Genomic DNA, 15,880 nt, shown 5'->3' with positions numbered 1-15,880 from the left:
CGCGAATGCCGATTAGTAAATCCCGCTGCCACTCCAAAAGCGCCTTTGCGCCCTCTCCCTCTAATCGAGACCCCATTTGAGAGAATTGGGATGAATCTCGTTGGGCCATTAGATCGGTCAGCACGGGGATATCGCTTTATTTTAGTTCTGATGGACTATGCAACGCGATATCCGGAAGCAGTGCCTCTCCGCAATATTTCTGCACACAGTATTGCGGAAGCGCTCTTCCGTATTATCTCCCGGCTCGGGATTCCGAAAGAAATCCTGACTGACCAAGGCACTACATTTATGCCTTTTCTACTTAACTACTTTTCTGCATAAAATTGTTAAGGGTTCTCTGAGAAGAGTGCACTTTCCAAGAGTGCACAATAAGCATAAATGTGAAATGCACTGAAAAGATGAGCTCCAGTGACTCGGCTCCTGTATGAAGTCCATTCGAGCTTCTGACCCTTTTGGTGTAAACATGTTTCCTCGAGCAGCACTTTCAGAAGCTTGTCACTTTAAACTGGGCAGATTTTAATTGGCTGACAGGTTCCATCTGTTGCGGTTCAGGATGTGGAGACATCCTGACCTGATGCACTTCCCACCATAAACAGATGATGTTTGATTAGACGTGAAAGATCTGCTTATGTATCCATGCTCATTGTGTTTTTTTCTTTATTTCAGGCTTTGATGGTTCATCTAGGAACAGATCGCTTTATCAGACAGGTGTGTACGTGAAAATATCACGACGGCTCCACTAACACTTCACGGAATGCCTGTTGATTTATATTTAATAGTAAAACAAATCCAAAACATTAAAACACACACAAGTGGCTCTCGTCACATTCAGTGGTTTTAGAAAGACATTTTCAGACAAAATGACAGCAATAAATATAAATCTCGGTGGTGTGATTGTGCAGCTGGACGATGAGGCTTCACTCCTTCCACGCAAGCTGCAGGCCGCTCTGGAGCAAGCGCTGCAGCAGAGGAACCACATCATCGATCAGGACTCAGACAGCGAGTCGGACGACGGTAAATTAGACAACCGGAAGCATCTGATTGGGTTGAATCTTAGCGTATTGTGGGCAGCTGTGAAATTGGGTGTAGAGCGACACTGATCAGGTCTAAACTGCTTTAACAAATACTGAGATAAATTTGGGATAAAATAGTTTCATTTCACTTTCGTACTTTAGCTCAACTTTTTAAAAAATATTTGATAAATTATAAGCTTATGTTCCTTATATACATTTTGTAATTAATTTTAAACGATTTCTTATCTACACAATTCTTTGTATATCCTAACATTTTTAATTCATGTTTTAAAATTAAATTAATTAACATAAAACAGTGCCATAGCCACATTGTTCATTAAAATGTTCAATAGTAACACTAATAAATAATCGTAATGCATTCAGCACCACAATTTATAGTTAAAACTGATTTAATACAGCTAATTAATTAATAAATAGTTAAATACAGTTGTGCTGCCCTGGAGACATATTTTATTGCTGTTACTTCATTATCATAGATGTGTGAAGAAGCAGAACTTGAAATATTAATCTCATTCAGATTAAAGCAGCTGTAAATAACTTTCAGATTAAAGAGGCTATATGTGATTTTTTTTTGTTCTGTTTAAAATGATTGAGTCTGTGCAGAAATAACACTCCGGAAACAGTGATTTATAATTTAAAGAGCTGCTGGAACGTATTTGGCTTCATGAAAGAAAGTGCTGCGAGTAATAAGTGTTTTGATGAGGGGTCCAGGCATCAAATACCATCAAACTCTAGAAAAATCGCAAGCTCAAAGAATTGAAGAGAAGTTAGAATTGAAAGTGATTTAATAGCGAGAAACATAATTAATGGTAGTGTTTTTTAATTGAGTTGCTTAAAATAACACATTCCTATACCAAAGATTACATACTGCTGCTTTAATTCAAAAACATAATTTATTTCCAGTTGAAAGGGGTTTGTGATCATTATGTCGTTACGGTGTGCTGTCGTGCATGAAGGTGAATCTTCCTTTTCTTCCCCCCAGAGTGTAACTCGTTGAACAGCGTGGTGTCCGAGGCCTTCATCCGCTTTTTCCTGGAGACCATTGGACACTATTCGCTCTTCCTGACTCAGGGCGAGAGAGGCGAGCGCGTGTTCCAGCGTGAACCCTTCCGCAAGTCCGTGGCCTCCAAAAGCATCCGCCGCTTCCTGGGAGTCTTCATGGAGTCTCAGATGTTTGCTGGATTCATCCAGGACCGAGAGCTGAGGAAGAGCAGAGCGAAAGGTGAGAGGGACCGTGGGACGGGAAAGAATGGGAAACCGGGACCAGAACGTCACGCTGTGTTTGTCTGAGGACATGAAGAGCTGATATATCTAAAAATAATAACAACAATTATAAAATAAAACGTGCATTGTATTGAGAAATTGTTTCTATGGGAAGGGAAACGTGTTGGGGCTCAAGTGGCTCCAGTTTAGATCTACACTGCCCTCTGCTGGTCACTGAGAGGGTTGGAGGGATTTTTAAATAAAATGGAATAATTGAATGTTTGAGATGTGTGCTGTGTTGTGCTGCAGGTCTGTTTGAGCAGAGGGCGGAGCAGTACCTGGAGGAGTTACCCGACACTGAGCAGAGCGGAGTCAACAAGTTTCTCAAAGGACTGGGTGAGGAGATTATCCTAATATCACATCTCACTGTGCCACTCTAAAGAGACCCGTTTCACATGCGACTTGCTGTATCTGGGGAAGGTTTTCTTTGTTTCTGACACTTCTGGAAGGTTGTAAACACACTTTGAAACAGAAATGTGTAATTTTATGCTTTAAAAGGTGTCAGTAGGTGTTAAAGAGTCTCACTGTACTTTACACTTTTATATTTATCTAATTATCAGTTTAGTAAAAAGAGTGGATCTGATCATTGTTTCCTCACACTGAGCTCCATTTAACAAAACAATTACAGCTCTCTAAGATCTTTAAAAAAAAAACCCAAAACCCAGAACTGTTTCCGGCTTGGAGTTCTGTGGTCATGGTACAGATTTAAGCTTTAATATCTATGAATAGTATTTAATGTTTTTCTTCATGTAATAAAGCAGACTTTAATGAAGCAGACATGATTACTGAGTCAATATAACCTTCTTTAATCCTCTTTTTTCCTTTCTTTTTTTCTTCCAGGTAATAAAATGAAGTTTCTCCATAAAAAGAACTGATCATTTGGAACCCAAGAAAACTTTCCAACACTACATTTGAAGACTTAACACGCAACTCCTATATCTGAAGACGTGTCAGCTGAATGGACTCGAGCGAGTTAAAAGTCCTGTATATATTTATGAATCCTGATGTAGCTGTGTGTGTTCCGTTTCCTGGTACTGTGGGTATGAGAGGAGGGATAGAGTGGTATTGATGGGTCTGTGATGATACTGGTACAGCACTACCACGGTGTGTGTGTGTGTGTGTGTGTGTGTGAGAGAGAGAGGTCCACTGAGGAAAGAGTGAATAAATGGAAACGAATGTGAGGTGGGTGTACAGAGTCTGTGTAGTATTTAATGCCAGAGTGCATTTTGTACATGTATTAACACTTGAAGATTCCCATACTTGCAATTCTTTGTAAAAAATAAAATAAAAAAAATAAAAAAATCCAATAAAGCCTTTCAGATTATTCAGTGACGTGTGATTTTATATTTGTGTGATCTTATTTTCTCGCCACCACAGGGTGGTGTAACACACTCTGAGGAAAGTGCTATCTGCCCTCTTCCACATACATGAGTACATAGAGAGCTGTGATTGGCTAGCATGGGGAGGCCATGGCCTAAAGGTTAGAGAAGCAGCTTTAGGGCCAAAAGGCCACCGGTTCAATTCCCTGGACCAGCAGGACCTAAAGTGCCTTTGACCCTTGTCAGGGTCCAACTGTATATCACTTTAGATAAGGGCACCTGTTACACACCTGTAATGTAATAGTGTAGTTGTGATTGACAGGGGAGAGAGATAATGCCCCTCCCACCCAAAGGAGTATGAAGACTCACAGGATTTACAGGACACTCAGATATAAATCTACTAAACTGCACCTTTAAAGGTATAAGTGCCTGTCTCTGGAGTTTTACCTTCAACTATATATCATTTGTACCTTCAATATTTTTGTCTCTGTCACCTGAGACAGTGAACGTAGAGCTCATTAAAGGTACATCAGCAGACATTAAGGGTCACTTTTGTACCTTTGAGAACACATGTACATCCTTTATACCTGTGGGAATGAAACGTACCCGAGTTTGAAGCAGTGTGTCTGTGTCCTGACTGGCAAATATCCACTTTAAAAAAATTCAGCACCTGAAGTTTGATTTGAGGGATCACGACTGCATTAAAGACTGAGTGTATTACCCCAATCCTCACACAGACTCCACTTTAATCAGTGATCAGACATCACATCAGACCTGAGTCTCAGGTACCGAACTGTATTTTTCCTTCCACTATCAAGGTTGTAACATAAAGAGATGTGTTTTACCTGGGAAGGTGCATGTGGTACCTTTGATTAGCTTTTACAGTAAAGCTTTAAACCTGAGGTCTGATTATGAGCCTTTTTTTGTGGAAGATGCACCATTTTTATTTTTAGGCTTCACATGTAAAATGTTGGCGGCACGGTGGTGTAGTGGTTAGTGCTGTCGCCTCACAGCAAGAAGGTCTGGGTTCGAGCCCCGTGGCCGGCGAGGGCCTTTCTGTGTGGAGTTTGCATGTTCTCCCCGTGTCTGCGTGGGTTTCCTCCGGGTGCTCCGGTTTCCCCCACAGTCCAAAGACATGCAGGTTAGGTTAACTGGTGACTCTAAATTGAGTGTAGGTGTGAATGTGAGTGTGAATGGTTGTCTGTGTCTATGTGTCAGCCCTGTGATGACCTGGCGACTTGTCCAGGGTGAACCCCGCCTTTCACCCGTAGTCAGCTGGGATAGGATCCAGCTCGCCTGCGACCCTGTAGAACAGGATAAAGCGGCTACAGATAATGAGATGAGATGAGATGAGATGAGACATGTAAAATGTAATAAAGCTGTTCCCTTAATAGCAGCACCAGAGGAACAAGGAACAGTTCAGCTTGGTACCTTTATTCAGCTGATCTACTCATTAACAGCACTCCCTGAGTTAAGTGTGTGTGTGTGTGTGTGTGTGTTAGAGCAAGAAGACACTAAAGCATGCAGGACATGGAGTTCTCTCCAGGACCACTGCTGGGGAGATTTGGTTTCGAAGGACAAAAAAAGACAATGAGCCACTCGGGAGCCGGAAGAGTCGACTCTTATTGTGAGTTGAATCAAATGATCCGACTCACTGAAAAGATCCGGAATTCTCATCACGGCTGCATTAAAGAAGATTTTTGGGAAAGAAAAGCGAGCTGCGAATGACGTGATTGGAGAAGAGGGGGAGGGGGTGAGCGTGGTGGGGTGGAGGTTTGACAAGTCTCGCGATGCTTAAACGAGATTGTGACTGTGGGTTGAAGAAGGCAGAGCGGCGGAAGCGCCATCTAGCGGCGGTGGTGTGAACTGAGCGTCAGGTTTGAGGGTGAAGAACTTGAGCGGTCGGGATGCTCTTCATCTCGCATCATCATCATCATCATCCTGACTGAGGAACACACAGCGCATCAGACCTGCATCAGACCTTCAGACCTGCATCAGACCTTCAGACCTGCATCAGACTATCAGACCTGCATCAGACCTTCAGACCTGCATCAGACCTGCATCAGACTATCAGACCTGCATCAGACTATCAGACCTGCATCAGACCTGCATCAGACTATCAGACCTGCATCAGACTATCAGACCTGCATCAGACCTGCATCAGACTATCAGACCTGCATCAGACCTTCAGAGCTGCATCAGACTATCAGACCTGCATCAGACCTTCAGAGCTGCATCAGACTATCAGAGCTGCATCAGACCATCAGACCTGCATCAGACCTTCAGACCTGCATCAGACTATCAGAGCTGCATCAGACCTTCAGACCTGCATCAGACTATCAGAGCTGCATCAGACCATCAGACCTGCATCAGACCTTCAGACCTGCATCAGACTATCAGAGCTGCATCAGACTATCAGAGCTGCATCAGACCATCAGACCTGCATCAGACTATCAGACCTGCATCAGACTATCAGAGCTGCATCAGACTATCAGAGCTGCATCAGACTATCAGAGCTGCATCAGACCATCAGACCTGCATCAGACTATCAGAGCTGCATCAGACTATCAGAGCTGCATCAGACTATCAGAGCTGCATCAGACTATCAGAGCTGCATCAGACTATCAGAGCTGCATCAGACCATCAGAGCTGCATCAGACTATCAGAGCTGCATCAGACTATCAGAGCTGCATCAGACTATCAGAGCTGCATCAGACTATCAGAGCTGCATCAGACCATCAGACCTGCATCAGACTATCAGAGCTGCATCAGACTATCAGAGCTGCATCAGACTATCAGAGCTGCATCAGACTATCAGAGCTGCATCAGACTATCAGAGCTGCATCAGACTATCAGAGCTGCATCAGACTATCAGAGCTGCATCAGACTATCAGAGCTGCATCAGACCATCAGACCTGCATCAGACTATCAGAGCTGCATCAGACTATCAGAGCTGCATCAGACTATCAGAGCTGCATCAGACTATCAGAGCTGCATCAGACTATCAGAGCTGCATGAGCCCGCGACACGAGCATCACATTTACTGTCAGACAGTTTATTACAGCGCACGCGCTTCCGGAAACTTATTGCTGGTGCGCAGCCTCGCGCGCCGCGACCTGCTTTAAGTTTGTGTTTATTAATAGAGAGAGAGAGACTGCTGTCTGTCTGACTGTCTGTCTGTCTGTCTGTCTGTGTGCGCACGCGCGGCTTCGTTGTTAAAAAATTAAGGCTGCATTGCTGCTGATGATGAAGAAGATGATGATGCTGATGATGAAGATGTTTTCTCCGGAGCAGCTGAGACGCAGAGACTCGTCCTGAATCAGCTCCGGTTCCGGGCGGGGAGTGAAGCGGATCTGCGCAGCTTCCACAAAAGCAAGGTGCGGTTCTGAGAGAGAGAGAGAGAGAGAGAGAGAGAGAGAGATTAACATTAGTATTTTTAATCTGCAGGCAGCGCGCGCGTGTGTTTGGGAGATGATGATGATGATGATGATGAAGTCGCAGCGCTTGATGTCCTGTGCGCGTTTTTCCTCATCAGCGCGCAGTCAGTCCGCTTTTCTTTGCGCTCCACATTAAGATCATTTATCAGTCCATTGATCATAAATCTGAGATGGAGGTGTTTAAGATCAGATTAGATCAGATCAGATCAGATCATGTGTCAGGTGAAGAAGCAGTCTGATTGGCTGCTGCAGTCGGAATTCTTGGGGAAGGAAACTGCGCAGTTCTTGTAGAAGCGGAATCAGGCTGCGATTTTATATTTACCCAAAACCACTCCGAGATATTTCCTTCAGATTTACTGCAGTCATGGTGATCAGATCTCTCCAGAACTGTTCTGTTCGAGTCTCTGATGCTGGAGAGTCAAAATGAGCGGATTGTGTTTTTCTCAGATCAGTGAGATGATGAGCTTCAACACTGAGATCACTCCATAAACACCAACACCTCCTCTCCATCCACAACACGACCTGTGGGCTATTTACAGTACCACATTATTACCCCTGCACTGCTTTACACACACACACACACACACACACACGAGTTTATGATCTCTAATGGAATCATTTTTACATGAAAAACAAACTTTTTTTTTTTTTTTTTACACTGAATCAAAAAACAAAACAAACCAGCTTTAAAATAACAGCACAAAGTTTCCTGGTGTGTGAATTTCATCTTGGGCATTTACAGTTCAGTTTAAGATACATTTTAAAAGTTATTTTTCCAATATTATTATAACCCTTTAGGTTATTGTATGTCAGGGTTAAATGGCTTTAAAGGAATTCAGCATGATGTCACATCCGGTTCCTGTTGTATCACCTGGAATTTTTCAGGAAAAACCAGGAGCTCAAACAGGATCAGGCATAAAGTACTGAACCGGACTGGAGTACTGAACCGGACTCCTCCTCATCACTGGAGAGGAATCATTTTATGAACATGTTTTGGACCTTTATTGTGTGATTTTGTTTTAATTTTATAATTTAGTTTTTTCACTCAAATTAACTTACATTATTTCAAAGATACAATATTTACTCTTTCAGGAAAAAAGCACTGAAGGTACATTTGTAAAGGGTACCACTCCAGCGACAGGCACCGGTTCAGTTCAGGACCCTGTGTGTAAATCTGCAGTATCAGGAGCAACATGTCACTGAACCATGACACATTTTACTGTGTGTTTCCGTGGTGATGTGTGAGAAAGTGAGAATTTGGGGGTAAAACCACACAAAGAGGCAACGCTGGATCATGCATGAATTTAGTTTGAGTCATAAACCTCTGAGAGTCGGGGGGGGGGGGGGGGTGGCAGCCATCTTGTGTACAAATTAGCAGTTCAGTTGCATTTTTTTTTGTGCGTGTGTGTGTGTGTGTTTGTGTGTGTGTTTGTGTGTGTGTGTGTGTGTGTTTGTGTGTGTGTTTGTGTGTGTGTGTGTGTGTGCTCTCCAGTTTAAGTGCTCTTTTATAGCTTGATGCACACATTGTGTTCTTTAGATATCTGGAACTATCTGGAACTCTCAGTGCTAAAGATCATGTTTATTCCGATCTCAAAGCTCATGATGACAACGATGTTTGTTTTGTAACTACTGATTTGGATCCCATTTTTCTCTTCAGAATAAATCTCCGCTATGTAAAGAAGCTGGAGCTTCAGTAATTTTACTCAGCTGACATCATCGATTTGCTTTAAGACTAAATTCCATAAGATTGCAAACCCTGAGCACAGAAACCTTCAGCCCAAATTTACACACTTCGTCCTTTTCATTTTACATTTTCTGCATCAGTGTGTAAGTAGAAGACCAACATTTCCATTTCCAAACATCCTCATCTTCTGTAAGATCCATATCCTGGTGCTGATGGATGTGGCGTCTGTGCTGGGAACACTGTGTGTGATGCTGGAACACATCCTGGATGTGACAGCAGTCCATCACACACACCTTCACACTGACAAACCCAGCTACTGGCATGTTTTTGGGAGGAGGGAGAAAACTGGAAAACCCAGAGGAAACCCAGATAGACACGAGGGGAAGACATGAGACTCAGCACAGACAGGAACCTGAGCTCAGGACTGAACCTGGAACCCTGGAACTGTGAGCTGTGTTTTCCAAAAGTAACTTTAAATATGACAGAAGTGTGTGTATGAGGATAAATAAAGTCTGATCTTCAGTCGTGGAGCTGTTTTAAACCCGTCACGGAGGCCGTAGTGGATTTAGTGCAGGAACAGAAGAACCGTGTCGAGTTCTCCAACACGCAGCAAAAACCTCCAGCTGATTTCTTTATAAAACTGAAGGCCAGAGAAGCTGAGAGAGAGAACCGCTGCAGCTTTTAACACTTCACCACACACACACACACTGACCTGCTCAGCTTTAGGACTCTTTACTGCGGTTTATAGTTTGTTTTTATCTGTAGAACACTTTGTTATAGTATCTCTGCTTTACAGACGATATTTGGACAGAACTGTGTGTTAAATCAACATCACAGCTTTCCTTAAAATGGAAATTTTATATCCACGTCCTGGGCGCCTCGTGCTCTGGACGTTAAATTGAATTTATTGTGCAGTGAGAGCCGAGTGGAAAAAGAACACGTGTTTCACAGAGAGCCTCCAACTGGGATTTGAGAAATGAAGCCGTAACTACAGATAGTTGAAGATAACATGCAATGGGCGGTTTGGAAATATAGGATTACAATCTGCTCGGGATAATTCTGACATTCTCTGATCGTGATCTCATAACCACGACGTTAATGGATGTTAACTGAGGTGTGCTTCCAGGGGAGAACTCTCCTCTTGAGTTTCTATTAATGTGCCTCCTCTAGAGAGAACCGCGTTCACTCAGGCAGCAGCAGAGAACCCATTCCTGAATTCACTTAGTGGTAGAGAGAGAGAGAGAGAGAGAGAGAGAGAGACAGAGGGATTTGAGAGAGAGACAGATGGAGAGAGAGAAAGAGAGAGCGTGAGATTTGAGAGAGAGAGAGAGAGAGAGAATGAAAGAGAGCGAGAGAGAGCTCTTTGGTTTTAAAAGCTAAATGGAAGAGTGTGTGTGTGTGTGTGCGCGTGCGTGTGTGTGTGGAAAGCAAGACAGCTGTGCTGAAACGTCTCCCTGTCTGTCTGCTCGTATCACAGCGAGCTCATCTGAGTGCCTGTGACGGCTAATTGTGTTTTTTAAAGTGGGTCTGCGAGGACACAACGGGGAATCGGCTGGTTTTGAGCTCCCCAGCGCCGTTCCGTGGATGAGAGACGTGTCAGATTTGTAGGTCAGGCTGCAGGGGTTGTTGTCAGGCAGATTCACAGCAGTACACGTGGTTTCATTCTGAGGGTTTCAGACCCTGCTGATGTGTGAAATTTCAGTTCAGCTTGTTTACTTCACACAGCAACAGCCCACTGCTGCTCCTCACAGCTCCTCCCTTTACACAAGTGGTTTTGTTTTACACTAAGAGACAACCAGCTTCCATCAGCCTCCATCAGCCTCCATCAGCCTCCATTAGACTCCATCAGCCTCCATTACACTCCATCAGCTTCCATCAGCTTCCATTAGACTCCATCAGCCTCCATCAGCTTCCATTAGACTCCATCAGCTTCCATTAGACTCCATTAGCTTCCATTACACTCCATCAGCCTCCATCAGCTTCCATTACACTCCATCAGCCTCCATCAGCTTCCATTAGACTCCATCAGCCTCCATCAGCTTCCATTAGACTCCATCAGCCTCCATCAGCTTCCATTAGACTCCATCAGCTTCCATTAGACTCCATCAGCTTCCATTAGACTCCATCAGCCTCCATCAGCTTCCATTAGCTTCCATTACACTCCATCAGCCTCCATCAGCTTCCATTAGACTCCATCAGCTTCCATTAGACTCCATCAGCCTCCATCAGCTTCCATTAGACTCCATCAGCCTCCATTAGACTCCATCAGCTTCCATTAGACTCCATCAGCCTCCATTAGACTCCATCAGCCTCCATTAGACTCCATCAGCCTCCATTAGACTCCGTCAGCCTCCATTAGACTCCGTCAGCCTCCATTAGACTCCGTCAGCCTCCATTAGACTCCATCAGCCTCCATTAGACTCCATCAGCCTCCATCAGCCTCCATTAGACTCCATCAGCCTCCATTAGACTCCATCAGCCTCCATCAGCCTCCATTAGACTCCATCAGCCTCCATTAGACTCCGTCAGCCTCCATTAGACTCCATCAGCCTCCATTAGACTCTGTCAGCCTCCATCAGCTTCCATTAAACTCCGTTAGCCTCCATCAGCTTCCATCAGCTTCCATTACACTCCATCAGCCTCCATCAGCTTCCATTAGACTCCATCATCTCCATCAGCTTCCATTACACTCCATCAACCTCCATCAGCTTCCATTAGACTCCATCAGCCTCCATTAGACTCCATCAGCTTCCATTAGACTCCATCAGCCTCCATCAGCCTCCATTAGACTCCGTCAGCCTCCATTAGACTCCGTCAGCCTCCATTAGACTCCATCAGCCTCCATCAGCTTCCATTACACTCCATCAGCCTCCATCAGCTTCCATTAGACTCCATCAGCCTCCATTTGACTCCATCAGCCTCCATCAGCTTCCATCAGCCTCCATCAGCCTCTATTAGACTCCATCAGCCTCCATTAGACTCCATCAGCTTCCCTTAGACTCCATCAACCTCCATCAGCTTTCATTAGACTCCATCAGCCTCCATTAGACTCCATCAGCCTCCCTGATGGACATTTACACCTCCTGCTGCCTTAGCAGAGCTAAAAACATTATCAAGGACAGCTCCCACCCTGGCTTTGATCTGTTCGACCTGTTGCCCTCAGGGAGGCGCTACAGGTGCATCAGGACAAAGACAAACCGATTCAAAAGCAGCTTCTTTCCAAAAGCCATAACCGCCTTGAACTCGGATATGCTCTGACTTTATAGTCTATTTATTTTACTCTGTGACTCTCCTCGTGTAATAATTTATAATGTGCAGTACTTTATAAGGGACTCTCTCTGTGCAATACTTTTATAATGTGCAATGCTTTAAGCTCATTGTACATGTGTATAGTGACAATAAAGGCATTCTATTCTATTAGCCTCCATTAGCTTCCATCAGCTTCCATTAGACTCCGTCAGACACCAACAGCTTCCATCAGCCTCCATCAGCTTCCAATAGCCTCCAACAGCCTCCATCAGCTTTCATCAGCCTCCATCAGCTTTCATCAGCCTCCATCAGCTTTCATCAGCCTCCGTTAGCCTCCATCAGCTTCCATTAGACTCCATCAGCCTCCATCAGGTTCCATTAGCCTCCATCAGCCTCCGTTAGCCTCCATCAGCTTCCATTAGCCTACGTCAGCTTCCATCAGACTCTGTCAGCTTCCATTAGATTCCATCAGCTTTCATCAGCTTCCATTAGCCTCCATCAGCTTATCCACACTTTGGAATAATTCTCATCACTGCTGTTTCAACCTCAAACTGAAATACGATCAAATCTTAATTAAGTTTGTGCTTTGGAGAGCAGCGCGTCATGTCATGTCATGTACCGTGATCGTCTCTCCTCGTGAAACTTGAGGTTAACCTTGATTCCCCATGTCTCAGAGGTCTAGAGGGATGTGTCCATATGTCCTTATGTCAATCTCATCCAGGAATGTCAAGATGGAATTGGGCTGGATTGGCTGACATGAAACACACACACACACACACCCTCTCATGCACGCCACACACACACACACACACACACACACACACCCTCTCATGCACGCCACACATGGCAGTAAATCATTGTAGGTCACTCAGCACGTCTCCTCCTTCCATTTTGGGAAAAGAGAGCTTCCGGGGAAATTTCGCCCTAGAAAAGAAATAATTATCAGCTCTCTCCAATTCACATTTATTATGAACACATTTAGTTAAGAAGAGGATCAGAGAGAGAGAGAGAGAGAGAGAGAGATGTAGGGTGCCTCACTGAGGGTTAAACCACTGTGCCTCCTGTCTTAGGTAGAGCTGTCTCACTGCACCGGAGTCTGGGCGTGGTCTCATCACACTGGAGGAGTCTCGCAGCACGCCACAGTCATGGAGAAGGTAAGACTCTTCAGCACTCGTGTTCTTCTCAGGAAGTGTGTTTGTGTTTCGGGTTGATGAACCGAAAGCAAGGTGTGTGTTTGGTTTTGTGTGATAAAACATTCATATAGAATAATTTATCCGATTTTAATAAGGTTTATCTCACACTGCTGATGAGTTCTCGACTCTGATTGGTCAGAAGGGAAAGTGTTGATTAGTTCTTTATAACAGCAGCTCTGAATGTAGTGCAGGTTTCTGATACATTGTGGTTTCTATAGTCACGGCTCATTCACAGGGACTCGGATTAAAACTAATTGGTGTGGTGAAGGTTTTTCTCAGGAGGAATGGGTTTATGTAACGTTTCTGGAAGGAGTCTCCAGTGTTGGTGCTAAAGCTGTAAACTTATGCTTTGTGACGTCTTCAGGACAGAGGAGTTTACGATTCTTTGCAGTTTCTCGGTAAAAAAAAAAGCTTTGTTCTTTGTCTTATTTATTTGAAGAGAGAATAAAGAGACCATTGAGGGAATGAGTGTTTATAGCTGCTATAACGTCAGAGAGAACAGGAACTGACACCAACATTAATCTGTTTATAACTACATTTAAAGGTAAGACGTGACAACATCAGAGATTGTAATCGTGGGGAAATGGCTGTGGGATAAGGAGGAGAAAAACGCTTGTGGACATGTTTAGGAAAATTAGGATTAGGAAAATAATGAAGTTGTAACTAATTCGGCTTCATCACGTCACTGTGTTGTTGATTAGTTTTCTATGACAGTGTTACTCTGTTAGGGTTTAATCCTTATCTAAAATATTATCCTACTTTAGATTGTCACAGTCTGGACACATCCAGCAGCTTTAAGATTAAAGAATCTTACTCACACACCCACTTCACCTCTTTGGCTCCACCCACCTGAGCTGATCTCCATATAATTGACCCTTATTTATTTATTTATTTATTTATTTCAGCGACTCCAGTGAAAATGACATGAATATAGTGTGTGTGTGTGTGTGTGTGTGTGTGTGTGTGTGTGTGTGTGAGAGAGATGATCTGATGGTGATGGATTTGAATCTGTGTTCAGAGCTGAAGCAGTAAACCCGGCTCTCAGTAAAATGATGTAATCTCTGCTGGGATGCTGAATTTTTAAACTCTGGTTCCAGGAATAGCATCCGAGCTCTAACCCGTGGGTTGTTCCACTTCTCGTCCTCTGTGTTTGTCCTTTCAGTGCTGTTCTGAATGTCCAGAGCCGAGAGTGGCCCAGAGTTTATGCACCTTCTGCAACAAGTGGCTGTGTTTCCAGTGTACAGATCTGCACCAGCACGAGAGAACGCCAGCAGCTCCACCGCCTGAGTCCCGCCTTCACCCAAGCACCAGCAGCCCCACCCTGCCCTCAGAACCAGGCACGTTTAAATGATTTATACATATTACATGCTGTGCCATGAAAGATCATGTCTTATATATTGACATTATATAATTTCAGGATTATTTGGTGTTGAGACTTTAACTGGAAAAATGATGGCAATTGAATCCAGATCCACTCCGGTGTGTTTAGATTATAAACCAGAAACTCGGTTTTGTGTTTTTCATTTATTCACTGAATTGAATTGATTTTGAAGATGAAAGATGGTTGTTCTGTAAGCAGCAGGTCCATCGTGTAATGATGTAAACTGATAAGCGTCGTGTGTCCTGTAGAATCCTGTTGGATTCGTTATTGGTGGCTTCACCGCATCTCCTCTGCTCTGAACTGGACGACTGTGTTTGAGATTTCAACCTGCTTTGAATAGATTCTGATCTCCTGCTGAGTCTCACCATCAGGACTGAAACTGTAGATCGGTATGAGATCTGAGTTTGATCTGTTTTCTGATCTGATCCTCTGGTGAATGAGAAACGACTCTTCAGGCACAAATAACATCTGAGTGAGTGAAAATATCCTGAATGTAGTCAAAATGATCCAGCAGTCCCTATTAGAAGATGACAAGAAACCAAATATAAAACTCATCTCATCTCATTATCTGTAGCCGCTTTATCCTGTTCTACAGGGTCGCAGGCGAGCTGGAGCCTATCCCAGCTGACTACGGGCGAAAGGCGGGGTTCACCCTGGACAAGTCGCCAGGTCATCACAGGGCTGACACATAGACACAGACAACCATTCACACTCACATTCACACCTACGCTCAATTTAGAGTCACCAGTTAACCTAACCTGCATGTCTTTGGACTGTGGGGGAAACCGGAGCACCCGGAGGAAACCCACGCGGACACGGGGAGAACATGCAAACTCCGCACAGAAAGGCCCTCGCCGGCCCCGGGGCTCGAACCCAGACCTTCTTGCTGTGAGGCGACAGCGCTAACCACTACACCACCGTGCCGCCCACCAAATATAAAACTATTAAACCTATTTAGATTTTTTTTTTTTACATTTTAGCAAAATGTCAATGGAATAAGAACATTTAAAGCTTAAAAATAGTAAAATACATCTAGAATTAGGTTTAATAATCTTATATTTGGCTTATTGAAATCACATAATGGGAAATAGCCAATAAATTACGATATCTGAGATATTTTCACTTGTTAAGATGTTATTTTTTTGCAGTGCACAAACTCCTGATGCAGTTTGAAAGCTTAAATCATGTCTCCTGAATGCGTCCCATATTTTGCATAACTTGCAAAGAAAAGCCTGCAGCTGAGGTCACACGTGGCGAAGTGGTGATTCAGCGTTTAACACTCAGAAGATTGTGAGTTTTAAATCACACAAACCTTTTAAA

General features: G+C 43.9%; 2 protein-coding genes across 5 annotated transcripts in view; both read left to right on the top strand.

Moving 5' to 3' along the window:
- dennd2b (DENN domain containing 2B) overlaps window positions 1-3,625 on the top strand; it is a 123,232-nt gene extending 119,607 nt beyond the window's left edge. For all 3 annotated transcript variants that reach the window (XM_060940724.1, XM_060940723.1, XM_060940725.1), the window contains 5 exons: window positions 667-708; window positions 903-1,014; window positions 2,017-2,256; window positions 2,547-2,633; window positions 3,138-3,625. In XM_060940724.1, coding sequence (XP_060796707.1) covers window positions 667-708; window positions 903-1,014; window positions 2,017-2,256; window positions 2,547-2,633; window positions 3,138-3,172 — 516 coding nt within the window. In that variant the 3' untranslated portion in view covers window positions 3,173-3,625. The remainder of the gene's footprint in view (window positions 1-666; window positions 709-902; window positions 1,015-2,016; window positions 2,257-2,546; window positions 2,634-3,137) is intronic.
- A 3,009-nt stretch (window positions 3,626-6,634) lies between these two features.
- trim66 (tripartite motif containing 66) overlaps window positions 6,635-15,880 on the top strand; it is a 29,948-nt gene continuing 20,702 nt past the window's right edge. For both annotated transcript variants that reach the window (XM_060940722.1, XM_060940721.1), the window contains exons 1-3: window positions 6,635-6,993; window positions 13,057-13,140; window positions 14,342-14,516. In XM_060940722.1, coding sequence (XP_060796705.1) covers window positions 13,132-13,140; window positions 14,342-14,516 — 184 coding nt within the window. In that variant the 5' untranslated portion in view covers window positions 6,635-6,993; window positions 13,057-13,131. The remainder of the gene's footprint in view (window positions 6,994-13,056; window positions 13,141-14,341; window positions 14,517-15,880) is intronic.

This window comes from Neoarius graeffei, chromosome 15, assembly GCF_027579695.1.
Source record: "Neoarius graeffei isolate fNeoGra1 chromosome 15, fNeoGra1.pri, whole genome shotgun sequence".
In the NCBI taxonomy this organism is placed as follows: domain Eukaryota; kingdom Metazoa; phylum Chordata; class Actinopteri; order Siluriformes; family Ariidae; genus Neoarius; species Neoarius graeffei.
Note: the sequence above shows the minus strand (reverse complement) of the source record. Positions and strands in the feature narration are given on the sequence as shown.